The 18,220-nt window shown below is 34.9% G+C and overlaps 1 protein-coding gene across 2 annotated transcripts in view; it reads left to right on the top strand.

Moving 5' to 3' along the window:
• Positions 1-18,220, top strand: part of SLK (STE20 like kinase) — a 53,032-nt gene that overhangs the window by 20,245 nt on the left and 14,567 nt on the right. Inside the window, exons 5-13 of one of the 2 annotated variants that reach the window (XM_082855007.1) lie at positions 3,287-3,359; positions 3,518-3,712; positions 4,525-4,606; positions 6,576-6,704; positions 7,051-8,421; positions 10,402-10,532; positions 10,760-10,883; positions 12,336-12,515; positions 14,952-15,044. In XM_082855007.1, the coding sequence (XP_082711133.1) occupies positions 3,287-3,359; positions 3,518-3,712; positions 4,525-4,606; positions 6,576-6,704; positions 7,051-8,421; positions 10,402-10,532; positions 10,760-10,883; positions 12,336-12,515; positions 14,952-15,044 (2,378 nt within the window). The remainder of the gene's footprint in view (positions 1-3,286; positions 3,360-3,517; positions 3,713-4,524; positions 4,607-6,575; positions 6,705-7,050; positions 8,422-10,401; positions 10,533-10,759; positions 10,884-12,335; positions 12,516-14,951; positions 15,045-18,220) is intronic. The other variant, XM_082855008.1, reaches the window with a different exon arrangement.

The following is an 18,220-nucleotide window of genomic DNA, read 5'->3' as shown; positions in this document are numbered from 1 at the left end:
GTGTTCAGCGCTCACCACCGCTCTTGCTCATGTCTCTTTGGTTATGTTGGTTGTCTGAAGCTCATTCTCTGGTAGATTTCTCTGAAAGGGCTCTCTGAGTTCTTATATAATGGTAACACTTCTACCCTTTATGCTTTGAAGGTCAGTTTTGCTGGATAGAAAATCCTTGGTTCACATTTCTTTCCTTGAATATCTAAAATATGTTCCTCTGTTTTCTTCTATTATAAAGTGTTATTGAAAAGTCTGATGAGAATCTGATTTTCTTTCTCGTGTAAGTCATGTGATCTTTTTGCCTAGATGTCAAAGACTTTTTTTTTAAGGACTAAACTTTGACTAAACTTTTCTAAGTGTTGTTTTTTTGTTTCCCGCTCACCCCCCACCCCCGAGGAAGGTTTTCTGTAATTATAGATATGAGTATTTGTTCTGTTCCCTTGCACTGACTTTCTCCTTTGGAGACTTTTTGTCAGGCTTGACAATCATCAGTATTTATAACTTTCTCTCAGGTTCTTTTTATCTTTCTTCATTTTTTTCATTGTGGCAAAATATACTTAAAATTCACTGTCCTAACCATGTTTAAGTGCACAGTTCCGTAGCATACGGCGCATTCACACTGTCGTGCAGCCAACCCTACCACGCCTCTCCAGAACCTTTTCATCTTCCTCAACTGAAACTCTGTACACATTAAAACACTTAAGTCCCCATTTCCTGCTTCCCCCAGCCCCTGGCAACCATTCTCCTTTCTGTCTCTGTGAACTTGACTACTCTCCATACCCCATGTAAGTGGAATCCTGCAATACTTTTCCTTTTGTGACTGGCTTATTTTACTTAGCATAATGTCTTTAAGGTTCATCCATGGTGTAGCATGTGTTAATTTTCTTCCTTTTTAAGGCTGAATAATATTCTGTTATATGTATACACCACATTTTATTTATCCATTCATCCATTGATGGACACTTTGGTTGCTTCCACCTTTTGGCTTTTGTGAATAATGCTGCTATGAACATGGGTGTACAATATCTATTTGAGTCCCCGCTTTCAGTTCTTTTGGGTATATACCCAGAAGTGGAATTGCTGGATCATATGGTAATTCTCTGTTTAATTTTTTGAGGAACCACCATACCATTTTCCACAGTGGTTGCGCCAGTTTACGTTTCCACAACAATGCACAAGAGTTCCAGTTGCTCCACCTCCTTGCCAGCATTTGTTATTTTCTGTATTTTTGATGATAACTATCTTAATGGGTGCGAAGTGGTAATGGGTGTGCATTTGTTGTGTTTATTTGCTCTTGCATTCCTCCTACTTTAGCCTTTGTTTCTAAAATTGTTTTTTATTTCTGATCTTCCCTTGAGTTCTGTCACCTCATTTATGAGTTTTAAAATTCTGACTTCTGTTACTCTTTTATGTCATCATTTTTTAGTCTTGTAGCACGTTTTGAAATATAATTTTGATCTTTTTTAGTGCATGTTTTTCTGTAAGTATACTGAAATCTTATTTGAATACAGGAATATACTTCTGTGTAAAATAATGCATCATTAAAAATAAGTATATTTTTGAAGATTTAGGAATGCCAAAATAGTTTTGAGTTGGTTGACATTTAAAATAGTTGCACTTTGTTTCATTAATTCATAAATACAGAGAACCTTCCAATTCTGTGACATTGTATTAAGTGTACACAGATGCATGTAGAACCATACTATCCTCAAGAACCATATATACAATAATCAAATTTTTATGGTTTTGTCAGATCACATTGTTACAAATGGAAATAAGTATGTAAAATGCTATTTTAACAGACCAGCATATATATGCCATATCATTATAAGTAGAACTGTAAAGCACATAATGACCTTAGTTTTCCCCTTTGCACAAAAATGAAGATGGCTTCTTGTCCCTCCTTAGTTTACCTCCTGCTCATAAGAGTGCTTCGAGAGGTACGAATGTTGACAGTGGACCTTAGTGGTTTAGGCCTGTTTCTCAACCTCCTTTCCCAGTCATGTTCTGAGGGGGAAACAGTTAAAAAGAATAGACCATTAGTAGCTTCTAGGAACACACTGGAATACGTACTGAGCTGACTCTACCTGAGTAGAAAACCTCTTCTGGCAGGAATTTCATATTGTGATCTCAATCCCATCCTGTGGAAACATGGCAAGTTATAAGTTGAGGAAGTAGGGGGGTAATAGGGATGGAGAGTCCTGAATACATCTATTTATGTTGCATTTTCTGCAGATATATCTTCCAAGTATAGTATGTTCTATTGGCAAATTCATTTATTAATTTAATTATAAAACATTAATGAAATATCTAGTGTAACAAGAGACTTCATACACCATATTAAGAAGCTTAAACATCATTCTACAGGCAGTAGGTAGCTGCCAAGATGTTTTAAGCAGGAGAACTACATGGTCAAAAAAAGAAAAGAAAGAACTATATAATAGACATAAATAATTAGAATATAGGGCAGGATTTCATGAGTTTTAAGAGTTCTACGGCCAAAGTATCACAAAGGTTAAAATTACACATATGATTAATAACAGTAGCTGACGTTTATTGTGTGTATATTCTGTGCTAGGCCTTTGGGCATGAATACTAAATACAGGATTTTTGGTATTTATTCAGTTTTGAGAATCATGGCATGTCAAATGAAACTTTAAAAGTTAAATGTATATGGCATGAGGTAATTTATGCAGCAATAGCAATTTTATGTTGCTATTAATGATTGAGCTCTAAGCTGAAAAGGAGTTAAAAACTGATAAACCTATAATGTTGCTGTGCCCTATAATTTAAACTAGAAAGCATCGTTCCTAATTTTTTTCTTTGTGGTATAATTTTATGAGGAAGTTAGCAAGACATATGCTGTCATAAAGGCTGCTTTGGTATAATTTCTGTTTTTCACACTATAGAAAAAATGTCCCTTAATTTAATTGTCACATATAGCACTAGTTGGCGTTTATTTTGGTGAAGTGGATAGACTGATCTATTTTAAAGTTACTTTTTTTTTTTTTTTTCCAATTCTGGAGAATTTGTGATCTGAAGATGTGTAAGGATGGTGGTATCAAGTGTATTAATGATGGAATCTTTTCTTTGGCAGTTTTTTTTTGTGGGGTGGGTGTATGGTAGAAAGAGGGTGGTCAAAATTAGGATGATAGAGAAGTTATTTATCTTTCTATTTTGCTTACCCTTTAATAACAGTGGCCTTATTAAAGACTTGATATGCTTTTCCCTTATGTTGAATATAGCGTCCTTTGCTTAAAAACTGTCATTAATACTTTTGTATGATTATTTCAAGCGGATTTTGGAGTATCAGCTAAAAACACAAGGACAATTCAAAGGAGAGATTCCTTTATCGGCACACCCTATTGGTATGTATTCAGTTTTATGGATTTGCAGCGTTAGTTATGTCAACAGTTATTATTACTCATGAATTTTGTCCACATAATCAATTATACTATCTTTCACGTGGTTTGTGATCACTGCTCTTAAGTTAAACATCTTAATTTTCAGTTCTCTGTCTTCATAGGATGGCTCCTGAGGTAGTCATGTGTGAAACATCTAAGGACAGACCCTATGACTACAAAGCTGATGTTTGGTCCCTGGGTATCACTTTAATAGAAATGGCTGAGATAGAACCACCTCATCATGAATTAAATCCAATGCGAGTGCTGCTAAAAATAGCAAAATCTGAGCCCCCTACATTAGCACAGCCATCAAAATGGTAAAGTATTCCTAAACAATTTTTTTTAAGAAGCAAAACTTGATGCTTTATTCTTCCAACTTTCCAAGGGTATTTAAATTTAGGTACATGGTACAAAGATTGTATGAAGTAGAAAACTGATTTTTGGTGTATTTTCAAGACTTAAGGACCATATAAACTCCTGTAACTAACTTTCCCCATAAATTAAAAGATACCAGTGATTTGAGTTCTACATGAAAGAGATATTTTCTGTACTATGAGAAAGTGAGGCATATATGTGATTGATCTGTATTTATGGAGTTTAATATAATGGAAGGGGGCTTCCCTGGTGGCGCAGTGGTTGAGAGTCCACCTGCCGATGCATGGGATACGGGTTCGTGCCCTGGTCCGGGAAGATCCCACATGCCGCGGAGCGGCTAGGCCTGTGAGCCATGGCCGCTGAGCCTACGCATCCGGAGCCTGTGCTCCGCAACAGGAGAGGCCACAACAGTGAGAGGCCCGCGTACCGCAAAAAAAAAAAAAAAAAAAAAAAAAAAAAAATATATATATATATATATATATATATATATATAAAATGGAAGAATTTTTGTGATTTTTAGCATACTTATGGATATATGGCTGTATCTTAATGACTTAAACTATGAATCTATTTACATATATGTAACTTATATTTATAGATAAATGACTTATGAAATATTAATATTCTCATAACTAGTTTTCTTATGTTGAATTAATACTATTACATACATAATGGAACTTAACCATAGTTTCTCAGAGTTTTGATTTTATTAACAAGAAAAATAGAATGTCATTATTAAAATTTTATTTTGAAGGTCTTCAAATTTTAAGGACTTTCTAAAGAAATGCTTGGAAAAGAATGTGGATTCCAGGTGGACTACATCTCAGCTACTGCAGGTAAGATAAGAGTAGTATGACAATGGCAAACCATATAATTGTTGTAACATCTCTTTAAGAAGAATACAGTTTCAGATTTCTTCAGTGTGCCCTCTCTCCACTTGAGTTTCCCTATGCAGACTCACTCAAGGTTCATTGTAGTAGTTAACATTTGCTTTACAAACATTTGCTGCTGTTATTAAAGGGCATTTATTTAGCTTTTAAATTTCTCGTATGCTTTTTTGATTCGGTTTAATTGTGTTTTTTTCATTTTGTTTAGTTATTTCCACTTTATCAGTTACTTACATTTTGTCTCTCCAGTTACTAGAAAACAAGCACCTTGGTGGCAGGGGCCATGAGCTAATTAATTTTTTTTTAATGTCCCTTACAGTGAGGGTAAATGTTCAGTACATATTGCTAACTTTTAAAAAATGGTGTTAAAGTGATTGGATAATTTTGTTTTATAGCAGGACTTGTTTGTAATATTTGAAATAAAATTTTGTCAATAATAGTATAGGTAGAGAAATAGAATGACAAGTCTTGAGGCAGTTGCTGTTAGATTGAGTACAGCTCCTCCATTGTAGTTTTTTCGGTTGATCTATTTATCTGGGGGGAGAAGCGGGAAAAATTTCCTTTCTCTGTACAACAAGTATATCCTTGGAACACACTTTCTCTTATTATTTCACTACCCCCCCCATTTGAAGGCCTTAATCTGTGACAAACACCAAGTGCTGAGTGTACAGAGGTGAATAAAATATCTTCTTACTCTTAAGAATATTTGAACTATGTCAAAAAACAGATGTTTATAGACACTTGTTATTAATTTTTATTGGAGTATAGTTGCTTTACAATGTTGTATTAGTTTCTGCTGTACAACAAGTGAATCAGTTGTATGTATACATATATCCACTCTTTTTTAGATTTCCTTCCCATTTAGGTCACCACAGATCATTGAGTAGAGTTCCCGTGCTAAACAGTAGGTTCTCATTAGTTATATATTTTATGCATAGTAGTGTATATATGTCAATCCCAGTCTCCCAGTTCGTCCTATGCCCCCTTCCCCACCTCGGTAACCATAAGTTTGTTCTGTATATTTGTGACTTTGTTCATCTATACCATTTTTCTAGATCCCACATATAAGTGATATTATACAATATTTGTTTTTCTGACTTACTTCACTCTGTATGACAATCTCTAGGTCCATCCGTGTCTCTGCAAATGGCACTATTTCATTCCTTTTTATGGCTGAGTAATATTCCATTGTATATATGTACCACATCTTCTTTATCCATTCCTCTGTTAATGGACACTTAGGTTGCTTCCATGTCCTGGCTATTGTAAATAGAGCTGCAGTGAACATCGGGGAGAATGCATCCTTTCAAATTACGGTTTTCTCTAGATACATGCCTAGGAGTGGGATTGCTGGGTCATATGGTAGCTCTGTTTTTAGTTTTTTAAGGAACCTGCACACTGTTCTCCCTAGTGGCTGTACCAATTTACAGTCCCACCAACAGTGTAGGAGGTAGATACTTTTAACGGAACTTTAAAGCTTTTTGTAATTCTTTTATTGAGGCTTTATACATATTGTTACTTTCTAACAATTAAACATATTGTAAACATACTGTTACTTTCTAAAACTAGTAATGTACTTGAAACTTGCTTTAAATTTTAATTTAGATTTTAGGTTATGAAGTTTTCAGACATACAGAAAAGTATATATACCTACTACCCAGATGTAATATGTTATCATTTTTGACATATTTCTTTCAGATTCTTAAAAAAAGGTACAGATACAGTTGCAGGCAGCCCCTACTCCTGCTCAATTCCCTCCCCCTCCTTTTCCCAGATGTAATATCATCTGAAGTTGTTTGTATTTTTCCTACTTATATGTTTATGTTTTTGCCACATAACAATGTGTTTTATATATTTGAAATTTACTTCACAAGCATTTCAGTTGTTACTGAGTATGCTCTTTTTAATGATTAAACAGCATCCCTTTGTGACTGTTGATTCCAACAAACCAATTCGAGAATTGATTGCAGAGGCAAAGGCTGAAGTAACAGAAGAAGTTGAAGATGGCAAAGAGGAGGATGATGATGAGGAAACAGAAAATTCTCTGGTCAGTATTTAGAAAGGAAATTTCATTTAGGTCATTTTTAGAGTTGAGTTTTGAGGTATGATTGCAGCTGTGTCTAAGAATTAATTGATGGGTAGCATTACAAAAACCTTTAATTTTAGAGGTGAAGATTTATTAAGTTTGCTCCTTGCTGCCCATTTTTGTCATATTTATTATGTGAAGATTTGTCAATTCTTTAAGTTATTTTTATAATTTCATCAAATTTTACTGAATAAAGATATTAAATCATTATATATATGAATTAAATCATTTTTATATATGAAACGTTATTTTGGTTACCATCTTGAAATTATGTTTTAACACTAAAACTGTATAAAATCTTTTTTAGCCGATACCTGCAAGTAAGCGTGCCTCCTCTGACCTTAGTATTGCGAGCTCTGAAGAAGATAAGCTTTCACAAAATGCTTGTATTTTGGAATCTGTCTCAGAAAAAACAGAACGTAATACTTCTGAAGATAAATTTAACAGTAAAATTCTTACTGAAAAACCCACCACCGATGAACCTGAAAATACTGTGGTAGGCATTAATGAACATGTTAATGATACTCATTTAGAAGCTATGGCTGAACTTCATCATAGAGCAACAGTAATCGAGGAAAATGGGAGAGAGGAGAAGAGACCCAAGCTTGAAAATCTACCTGACACAGAAGACCATGAAACAGTGGACATTAATTCAGTCAATAAAGGAAAAGAAAATAACATAATGATAACTTCAGAAACAAATATTGAACAGAATCTGAAACCTGAGGAAGAAGGGGATCAAGAAAAGCAACAGATATTGGAAAATAAGTTTATAAAATCTGAAGAAATTGAAGACACTGCTATTCAGACAATGGATTTAGTTTCTCAGGAGACTGGAGAAAAAGAGGCAGATATTCAGGCAATTGAAAGTGAAGTTGAGTTTACAAAGGAAGACACCCTCGAGGAATTGGGAAGAGATGACAAAACTGAAAAAGATATGATCAGTGATACAAGCAAAGTGATGGGAACAAATGAGGCAGAAGACATTGCTCAGAAGGCAACTGAAAACAGTGCTGAGGATGCTCAGAGTAATGATGGGAAAGAAGTGGGTGAAGTAGGCCAGATATTAGCGGTCAAGTCCACAGAGGGTCCTGAGGCTGGTGGTACTGAAGAAGTTTCTATTAAAGAAATAGTTGAAACTAATGAGATAGATCAAAACTCTGTAGAAGGTAAAGGTGAGGAACAGTTAATCAGCAGTTCAGAGAACATAGTGGAGACCAATGAGGAGCTCGGGACAAATGAAGTTGAGATTACTGAATCGAGTAGCACTGAAGGAATGGAGGTCAGAAGTGCGGTGACTGATAGTGACCAAAAGGCTTTAGGAAGTGAAACTCGGGATGCTCATGAAGCCACTGCTCAGATGGACACAGAGCAGAAAGATATCCCGTGCGAAGTGCCAATTAAGGCAGAACCTCAAGTTCCTGCCACTTCACAGCCCAGTGAACCTCAGCCTGTTCTAATACCCAGTATTAATATCAACCCTGAAGATGCAGAAAATAAAGGAGAAATAGGTGCTTTATCAAAAACTGAAACCATGTTACCAGAATCTGAGAATCAAAAGGAAAATGATACTGATTCAGGCACTGGTTCCACTGCTGATAATAGCAGCATTGACTTGAATTTATCCATCTCTAGCTTCCTAAGCAAAACTAAAGACAATGGATCAATATCTTTACAAGTAAGTGTGCACGGGTCCTTGTTTGGGTGTTTCTTTGTTATTTTGGCAGTTGAGAGTTTATGTGAAACTGACATCTTGAAAACAAAACAACACTAAATCAGTGTAGTATTAACCCTATAAAATTCTTAAGGCCTATGAGGGCAATCAATTAAAGAAAAACTAAGATTCTGGATGTAATCTTTAAATTTTTTTGTAGTACCTATCTATTTTTGCCAACTTGATAGAAATAGTATAATACAGTTGCTTACTGGAATTTGGGTTTTCCTATTGTACATACCTAGGTATAATTGTAGCAAGAATCAGCAGTATATGAAAGAATTGAGGACTTGAAAGAATGATCTCTTTTTAAGAATGTTTAGGATATAAACAGCCCTTGTTACCACTGGCACGTGCAGTGACCACTCTTACCTCCTCAGTCATAGCAATCACTACTGCCGTGAGAATCATCGTGGGAAGAAAGCCAAACGCTAACCCTCGAACACTTGGAGCTGTTAAGCATAATTCTCCAATCTGAGTTACTGGGGGGGGCTGTGTAGAAGTATGGAGTGGGGCCAGAGAATAAGTATTTATAGCAAAAGATCCCATGGAATTCTGATACAGGTGAGACTCTGGATTGACAGGTGGCAGAAAAGCAGAAAGAACTGAAGAAAATTGACCTTAGGGATAGGACGCCAGGGCATGACTGATCAGCCTGCGTATCTGCCCCAAATTATTACATGTATTGCCTAGATGGTCTTCAGTTTTCAGGTTGTTTCCCTGCTGAAATTCCATTAATCTGAAGTTCATTCACTGACTTAATAGTTAGCCTTTCCAAAAAATTCAGCTACTTCTGTGAGAATTAAGGTGATATTAGCTGTGGATACTTTAGTAGGAACTGAAGAAATGGAAAATTTGGAGGTTACAGGGAGGTAGATTTATTTTTGGAGCATGCCCACTTTAGGTTTTAGATGAAGTCTGGATAGGGTGGCCGTAGTTCAGGGCTTAGGGAGAGCAGTGTGAGAATACTGGAAGCCTAGAGAGTACAACAGTAAGAGGCTGAAGAAAGGTGATTAGTAAGTGCCAAAGATCAACTTAAAAATTCTAATGCATTTTGAATGTAGTATTTTCACATTCCCCTTTTGCTCCCTCTGCTTTCTAACCTTTTCCACCTATCAAAACTAAGTAATTATCTGTTCTGAATACTTACATGTTTACCAAGAAGTATTTGTAGAAGTGTTACACTTCTGTTATTTCTCTTTGCTTTTAAAAAGCATTTGGATAACCAACTGAGAAATGAAGAGTTTGGTCTTGATAAAGAATTTTGGGCAATAGCTGACAGGCAGATCTGGTATTTTGGGAGTACAGTAAAGGTGCTGTCTTTCTAGTAACTCTAAAATCACTCATCCATCTCCAGCCCTGAGATGGAAGAGGGCTGGTGATACTATTGTTGATGAAATGGATTTTGAATCCCAGTCCTGGCAGTGTTTATAAGTTATATGGGAGCCTTTCAAAATGAAATTCTCAGCCACCCTCAGACCTATTGATTTAGATTCTTTAAGGGATGAGCCCCAGGAATTCATTTTTAATTGCTTTGTAAGTGTTTCTAAAACAGAAAAGCAGAGGTATCTGCGAACCTACAAGATAAAAAGAGGAAAGAATGGTTAACATGTGAAAGTTGTACTAATTACTCTTTTTTGTGAATTGCTTGTTACCACTTGTGCCTAATTATGATGTGGTATAAAAATTCTACATGTACATCATCAAAATGCATAATTTCACTTGAAAAAAAATTGATTTTATCTGTAAAATCATGTGAAAGTCAAATGAGGTGTGAGATGATATAATTGGCTTCAAAGTTGAGTCTTACTGATTTCTATTCATACTTTATAGTGTAGTCTTCATAGCTGTTCAGTTTCTTGTTTTTGTTTTTTTAAAGAAGAAAATGTTTTCTCTCTCTGGTATTCCCCATATAAAGCCTAACTAAAATAAAATCTCACTCAGGAAACAAGAAGACAAAAGAAAACGTTGAAGAAAACACGCAAATTTATTGTTGATGGTGTCGAAGTGAGTGTAACAACATCAAAGATAGTTACAGATAGTGATTCCAAAACTGAAGAATTGAGGTTTCTTAGGTGAGTAGAGAAACAACATGATTTAAACTGGTTTTGTGACTTCTCAAGTCTCTGCAGAGTCTGAAGAATAGAGAAACAAGAGTAAAGTCTTGGCTAATTTTGGATTCTTGTATTACTTTTCCATTTGAAAATAAATGTTACTTTTAAAGTTTTTTTTCTTTTAAAGCATTACTTCAAAGGTGTAACTTTTGCTGTCTTTCTCTATCCTTGCCATTAAATTTTATCAGACGTCAGGAACTTCGGGAATTAAGATTTCTTCAAAAAGAAGAGCAAAGAGCCCAACAGCAGCTCAATGGCAAACTGCAACAACAGCGAGAGCAAATTTTCCGGCGTTTTGAGCAGGAGATGGTGGTAAAGTCTTGGAATTTTGTACCCTTTTGTTAATAAAGAAATTTAAGGCTTAGAAAAAACCCACCACTGGCAGGTTTTAGAACTTGTTCTCTGATTACTAGATTTCTCTGGCTTTGTGATGCATTTCTCGCCTTTATCTCTTTGGTGTTTTAGATGCTTTCTTTTTTCTTCTCTTCTCTTCTCTCCTCTTCTTTTCTCCTTTTGCCTGACTTACAGTGTGTTGGGTGTTTTCATTTTTCTCTGATTAAATCTGTCATGAAAACCTGGAATCATGAAGCTAGTAGATGGTTTGCAAAGTTCTTAGGTGTGCCTGTTGCTGTATAACTTTTTATTGTTACAATTTGACCTCTCAGAATTAGAATCCAAGATTTAAACCAGTCTAGAGCAGTTGTCTTCAAACTTGGCTGAGTATTAGAACTTCCTGGGGAATTTTTCAAAATACACTTACTTCTCTAGCTACTACAGTTAAGCTTCCACATACCTTTTCACAGCTGCTAGAGAAGTTAGTGCTGACTTGTAAAGGGTAATTGTCACCGAGTCTTTAAATTTTTACTTTGTGTTCAAAATTGGAAAAGGAATTATTAATGTGATATAAAATTTCAGTAACTTATGTTGAACATGTAGCTTAATGTAGGTTAGAAAAAAGATCATCTGAAATGTTATAGGATTCATGGTTGATTATAGTACTTACATTTTTATAATTTTAAGTGGTAAGGATTGTTTTGTGTGAAGGTTGGCATTGCTGATTACATATGTTGGATCATAACTTAGAATTCCTAAGAAAATTATGAACTTTTGTTCTCTTTGAGTATTTTTACAGTACTTATATTCTGTTTTTTCAGAACCTTATAAAAACTGTTTCTCCCCCCCCATATTTTCCAAAATATTTTGCTTTTTAATTTTTTTAAAAAGGAAACACCCTTTACAAATACCTGTGTCTAAAATTGCAATGTTACTCAAGTATTATATAAGCAGGAATCTTTTGTTGAGAGAGTAGATTTATAATTCTAAAAGGTTTGTATCAATGAAATATGTTTAAGAATCTTAATGAGGAAGAGTAAATTTGAAAATGACAAGTAATGGTACGTTTTTAAAATAGACTTCAAATGAGACCTTTGATTTATCAAAAATTTTATAGGATAAATATTGAAAATTTTCTTTAGTGTTTCATAGCAACTGGATATTCTTCTAGATTGTCTAAAATTTTTGAACATTCTACACTTGTACAATAGAAAAAAGTGTTTCCCATATTAGAAAAATACGAAATGCACATCTTTTTGAAAAATTTTTAAAACATATTTGAGTGCATTTGAACTTGTTCAGTATTGCAGAGGGTACATATGACGTCACTCAATTTAAATGCCAGTTATGTGCTCTTAGTAAACATCTTCAGTATAATGATATGAACGTTAATGTTAAAGTTAAATGATCTTGAGCTACATCATTTTACAGAGCAAGAAACGACAATATGACCAAGAGATTGAGAATCTAGAAAAACAGCAGAAACAGACTATTGAACGTCTAGAACAAGAACACACAAATCGCTTACGAGATGAAGCCAAACGCATTAAAGGTGAACAAGAGAAAGAGTTGTACAAATTTCAGAATATGTTAAAGAACCGAAAGAAAGAGGTAAGTGTAACTACTGTTTTTAATGTACACTTAAGACTGTCTAAGGAATTAAGATAATACTTGGTAGTTAAATGGCACTCATTCATTTTTGTTTTTGGTCTTCCCAGCAGTTATGTAGGGTAGTAGTAAGGTCAGATGTTATCTCATTTTACTGCCAAGAAAACTGGAGTAGAAGAGGTTTTAATGGCCTGTTCAAGTTCACAAACTATTATTAAATGTCCAGCTAACCCTTGAACCAAGTCTTCAAATTGAGTGTAATCCATTTTCCTTTCAACCTATCACTTCTCCTTTATTAATGCAACATTTAAGGCCTGACATAGTAATGTTTTTTTTCAAGAAAGCATACTATGTTCTGTTTGCCGGTGGCAATAATAACTCATCTTAATATTTATTTGTAATAGTTAATTCATGCTTAAAAATTTTTTTCTCTTGATTAGCTTGATTACCTTTCTTAGACTTTGTGTCAAAACAAAAGCTGAGTAAGCTGAAATTTGAAATAATATCTTTAAGTTTATCAAATTGTGAGATACTTTGAAGAATCACAGGTGGAAAATATCTGTAAAGTCATTTGATTATGATGAATTTTTTCATTTTTCCTGAAACTGTTCCATATTGTCATAGAATCTATTTGTGGTATTATTTACTATGAAAGATTGTCATTGTTTCAGAAAGAGGATTTACATATTGTATTAGTGTGTCTTTTTCTTCCCCAATTAAAATAACACTAAGAGAGCTTTTACATATTAGCAGTTTTGAGAGATAATTTTATAATTTATTCTGTTCCTTTAGTGTAAGAGGAGAATTTATCTTTTCATGATATGAAAGACCCCAGGACAATATTATGATCAGTTTTATTAGTTTTGGAACACACTAATATCAGCCAAACTAGTGAATACATTTTCACTATTGTTGCATGTCCCAAGTACTCAGATTCATTGATTTTAACAATGAAATTATGCAGATAATGGAACATCATTTTGCTGAACTTGAGGATCTGCTCTAAAAAGGATAGAATCAAGCGTTAATAAATACAGTGCATTCTATGATTTCTTTAGGTAAAGATAAATGAAATGGTATATAGCCTTTTGATTTGGCTACCATTTCTAAAAATTACTGTTTTATTACTGTTTATTATATTTTATATAGAATTGCTCTATATACCATGATGTATGCCTTTACTGTATTAACTAAATATTAATTTTCTTGAAACCATGAGTAGTTTTTATTAAGAGGTTATTTTTTAATATCAGGTTAAATTTTGTAGGCAAGTATATGATTTAATTATAGATATATAGAAGTTTCTAGTTATTGTTACTGTTTTGGACTAGGAGAGGTTTAGCCAGAGAACATGTTTGAGATAGCGATATGCATATTTTAAATAATTCTATTCTGTATTTTTTTCCTTACCGCTAAACTTCTTGCATTTGGGGAGTCTCTTCTTTTTCATGGTGATTTGGTTTCATGAGAGATTACTGATGGGAAATTTTAAATACACTATGTTAAATCAAAATCAGTCTCTTTCACAGACCATCAATGGCGTGTGGTGATTTGGAATCTGGTTGCTTTTGGTGCTTCTACTTATAAACACGTGATCGTCTTTCGTAGTTGGATTACAGATCTATTGTTAGGTGGAATACATATCTAGGGTTTTGAAATGATTGGAAGAAGGAGCTCTAAAATACACTTCATTTTATAATATACTTTATTTGGTATAATAAATCATAGCATATGAACTTACTTTATGAGGGGTTATATTACTGATTTTAAAGCTGACAATTGATTTTGGCTTAAATTATCAGCAAAGGAGAATGTTTTTCTAATCTAATCCCAAAATCATCAGATGTGTTCATTTTTATTGCACCATATATAAAATAGTTTATTATGAAAAAAGAAAACTTAGTGTCCATTTGTCTCTCCTTTGTGTATTCTAGTGCTTACTTTCCCTTTTGTTTTTCTTTTGATCTCATTAAGTGGATTTCATTTAGAATTATTTCATTGGTTTTATCAAGCCAATTATGAAATTTTACAGATTTATAAATGAATGGCATTTGTTTTCCTTATATCCAATATTTCAGGCAATGTCAGTAGATATGTTTATAATTTTATGATCTTTCAGGGTCAGTTGAGTTTATCACCTTTAGTTCAGCGTTAGCGTTGCAAGTAATTCTTTACTGATTGTCTTAGGATCTAAAGAGAGAAAGATATGTAGGGATAATTAAGCAACTAATTTTCCTTATATGGTGTAATGTCCCTTTCTGCACTGAGATTAAGCATGTTCTATCCTTTCATTCTTTTTCACCAAACTAACACCTGTGCTAATGCATGTTGAAAGGAGCTTTTTAACAACTTGACTTGACTTGTAGCTTGTCTGCTCACATAAATGCTTGCTGTGGAGAAAGTGTTTTTCCCCACCTCCTGCATGCTTATACACTGTAGGTTATAAATGAAGTGGAGAAAGCACCCAAAGAGCTGAGAAAAGAGCTCATGAAACGCAGGAAAGAGGAGCTTGCACAAAGCCAGCATGCTCAGGTAACAGCAGCAGCTTAATGCTACTAAAAACAGAAAGCGGCAATATTCTCACAGCTCAGTAAACCATGGTTGAAAGGGTAAATTCGGTACTGTTGACGTCTCCTTATACAAAGGTTCCCAGGGCATTCTTTATGTAGTACTAAATTCACACTAATGGTGACATTTAAGTTGCTAACGTGAAATTAAGTGAAATGTTTGGAAAGCTGACTCCAGATGAAATAAACGTGTATGTTAATGTATAATCCACTGTATTCTTATTTTAATCATGATGGAAGCTTGTATTTAAGTGGTAATGTCAATGGTTGATAGAAGATTTTTAGGGCAAAAGAATATAGAGGGTGAGTATATAAGCTTTATGCATACAAAAGGAATGCATATTTAAAAGGCCATTAATTCGGGAGTCCCCTTATGGCCTGGTGGTTAGGATTCCGGGCTTTCACTGCTGTGGCTTGGGTTCCTTCCCTGGTCGGGGGAACTGAGATCCTGCAAGCCTGGTAAATGGTAATGTTAAATGGTAGATCAAATACTTATTACTGTTAAACTCAACAATGTAAGCAACTTAAAACCAGATTTTAAATGTTAAGTATGTTGTTTTTCTTTTTGGTTCAGAATCCAGCAGTTACAAAAATAGACAGTTTTTACCTATATAAACCTGATTCTAGATTATGATAAGGCTGAGCCAATTGATGGGTGAATTCTCTACAAAATAGATAAATTGGTATTTTCAACAGACTTTTCTAGAAGTATCTCACATGAGTATGAGGTCTTTTATACTTGGGATCACCTTTCTTTTAATTAAGCTTGCACTCAGCTGGGAGGCAAAGAGAAAAGTGAGCTCAGTTTGTATTTACAGATGTTAATGAAAGGAAGAAGAGACATGGATTATTTATTTGTTGCTTTAAATTATCTTTTTAATGTGGGTTTTATGTAATTTAAAAAGTGGTTCCCAGACTTTTGGATTTTATAGATTCATGAAAAGAAACATAGAAGCAACAAAACCCTTTGGGAGGCATGACAAATGGGTTACCATTAAAAATTTTTTTTGTTTTTGACAAGGAAGGTTATTTGAAACTGCCCTTTATTTGTCACCATCATTTCAAAAGAGAGATGATTTTAACACCATGAAAAATAAGGAAACTATCTCAGAATTTAAAATTTTAATAAAACTAGCCTATTTGAATAAATGTAGTTGTTTTTTTCTTCCTGTGAGCCAATGAAAATTTTTGTCTTGGCCTGGTATGGGAATTACTACAAGCACACCTCGTTTTATTGCTCTGCACCTTACTGCGCTTTTGCAGTTATTGTGTTTTTTACAAATTGAAGGTTCGTGCAGCCCTGCATTGGGCAAGTCTGTCAGCACCATTTTTCCAGCAGCTTTGCTCACTTCGTGCCTCTGTGTCACATTTTGGTAATACTCACAATATTTCAAACTTTTTCATTATTATATTTGTTATGATGATCTGTGATCTTTGATGTTACTACTATGACTTGCTGAAGGCTCAGGTGATGGTTAGCATTTTTTAGCAATAAACTACTTTTTAATTAAGGTATGTATGTTTTTTAGACATAATGCTGTTGCACACTTTAATAGACTACAGCGTAAACATAGCTTATATATTGGGGAAACTGAAAAATTCATGTGACTTGCTTTATTGCGGTGGTCTAGAGCCGAACCTACAGCATCTCCAAGGTATGCCTGTAGTTAAGGTGATAATGGCAAACACAGCATTTACTGTATGGCACATACTGTTCTAAATGAACAGGTGAGGGAACTAAAGCACAGGAGGTTGAATGACTCTCCCACGTTCACGCGTTTGGTTAGTGGTAGAGCCAGAATTCTCATCTAGGCAAGTTTGGCTCCATGTTTCATACACTGAACCACCACATCATACTGCCTCTTGTATTTAAGCTACCCCTTCTGTGCCTAATCTAAATTATTGGCTTGGCCCAGTGGTTGTTGGCCATGTCTTATTAATAGGTGAAGAGGAAGTCCTTGCTGGCCACACATCAATTTTGGGGTAATTTGGATTTCAAACCAGAAGATAACAATTTGGTTTAGCCTTGTAAAGGAATGTAAAGTTTTTAATTCCAAAAGGTAATATGTCAGACTCCAGAGTTGAAATTGAGGATTTAGTGTTGAATGGTAAGTGATCCAATGCTTTAATAAAACTTTGTTGATGATTTTTCATATAATTTGAGGGGCTAGCCTGTATTTTCCAACTAAAGCTGAAAGCAGTAGTAAATTTCTATCTGTAAATTTAATGAAGAATTTAGTAATCTAACAAATTTCAAAAGTATTTCTATTTAGCTACCACTTTTGATGAAGGTGTTAACACGTGATAACTTGAGTCTAATATTTTAAACTTTTTAAAGAGTTTATGAATAATAGCCATATGGTCGTGGAACTAGAATGTATTTGATCATCTAGTCCAGTGGTTTTCAAACTGTACTCTCAGGAGCTCTTGAGTTTGGAAGAAGCATCTCGAGAATCCTTCAAAAAGTGAGGACAGGGCTTCCCTGGTGGCGCAGTGGTTGAGAGTCTGCCTGCCGATGCAGGGGACGCGGGTTCGTGCCCCGGTCCGGGAAGATCCCACATGCCGTGGAGCGGCTGGGCCCGTGAGCCATGGCCGCGGAGCCTGCACATCCGGAGTCTGTGCTCTGCAACGGGAGAGGCCACAACAGTGAGAGGCCCGCGTACCGCAAAACAAAAACAAAAACAAAAAAAAGGACAGTAGGGCTCTGGGCCCCTGCTTCCAGAGCAGGACCACTTTACATCTGTTTTATAAACTGAGATTGTTTTGGTGAGTTTTTTAAAAAGAGAGTTCAACTGGTTTAAAAACAATGGCAGCAAATTAAGAGTTTGGAAACCACTGATCTAGTTCAAATCCTTCATTTTACAGATGAGAAAGAGACCCCTTTGTTAAGTGACTTGTTCCAGGCCTCAGGAAACTCTGCGTTTGTATAATTATTCTTTCCATTTACAAAAAGTCATTCAGCTCTATTCTTACCTGGGAAGTGCGTTGTATTCTGATCCACAGGGCGTTGCTCAGGTCATGATTCAGTCTTTTCAGTTGTCATCTTGTGCAGTCTTCAACGCCCAAATGCAGGACGTAAGTCCCGCGTGCCTTGTGGGAGGGTGCCTTCTTCTGTTTTACCTGCTTTTTCTTTGGCTCACA

The sequence above is a fragment of the Leucopleurus acutus genome (genome assembly GCF_964270905.1).
Source record: "Leucopleurus acutus genome assembly, chromosome: 14".
In the NCBI taxonomy this organism is placed as follows: domain Eukaryota; kingdom Metazoa; phylum Chordata; class Mammalia; order Artiodactyla; family Delphinidae; genus Leucopleurus; species Leucopleurus acutus.
Note: the sequence above shows the minus strand (reverse complement) of the source record. Positions and strands in the feature narration are given on the sequence as shown.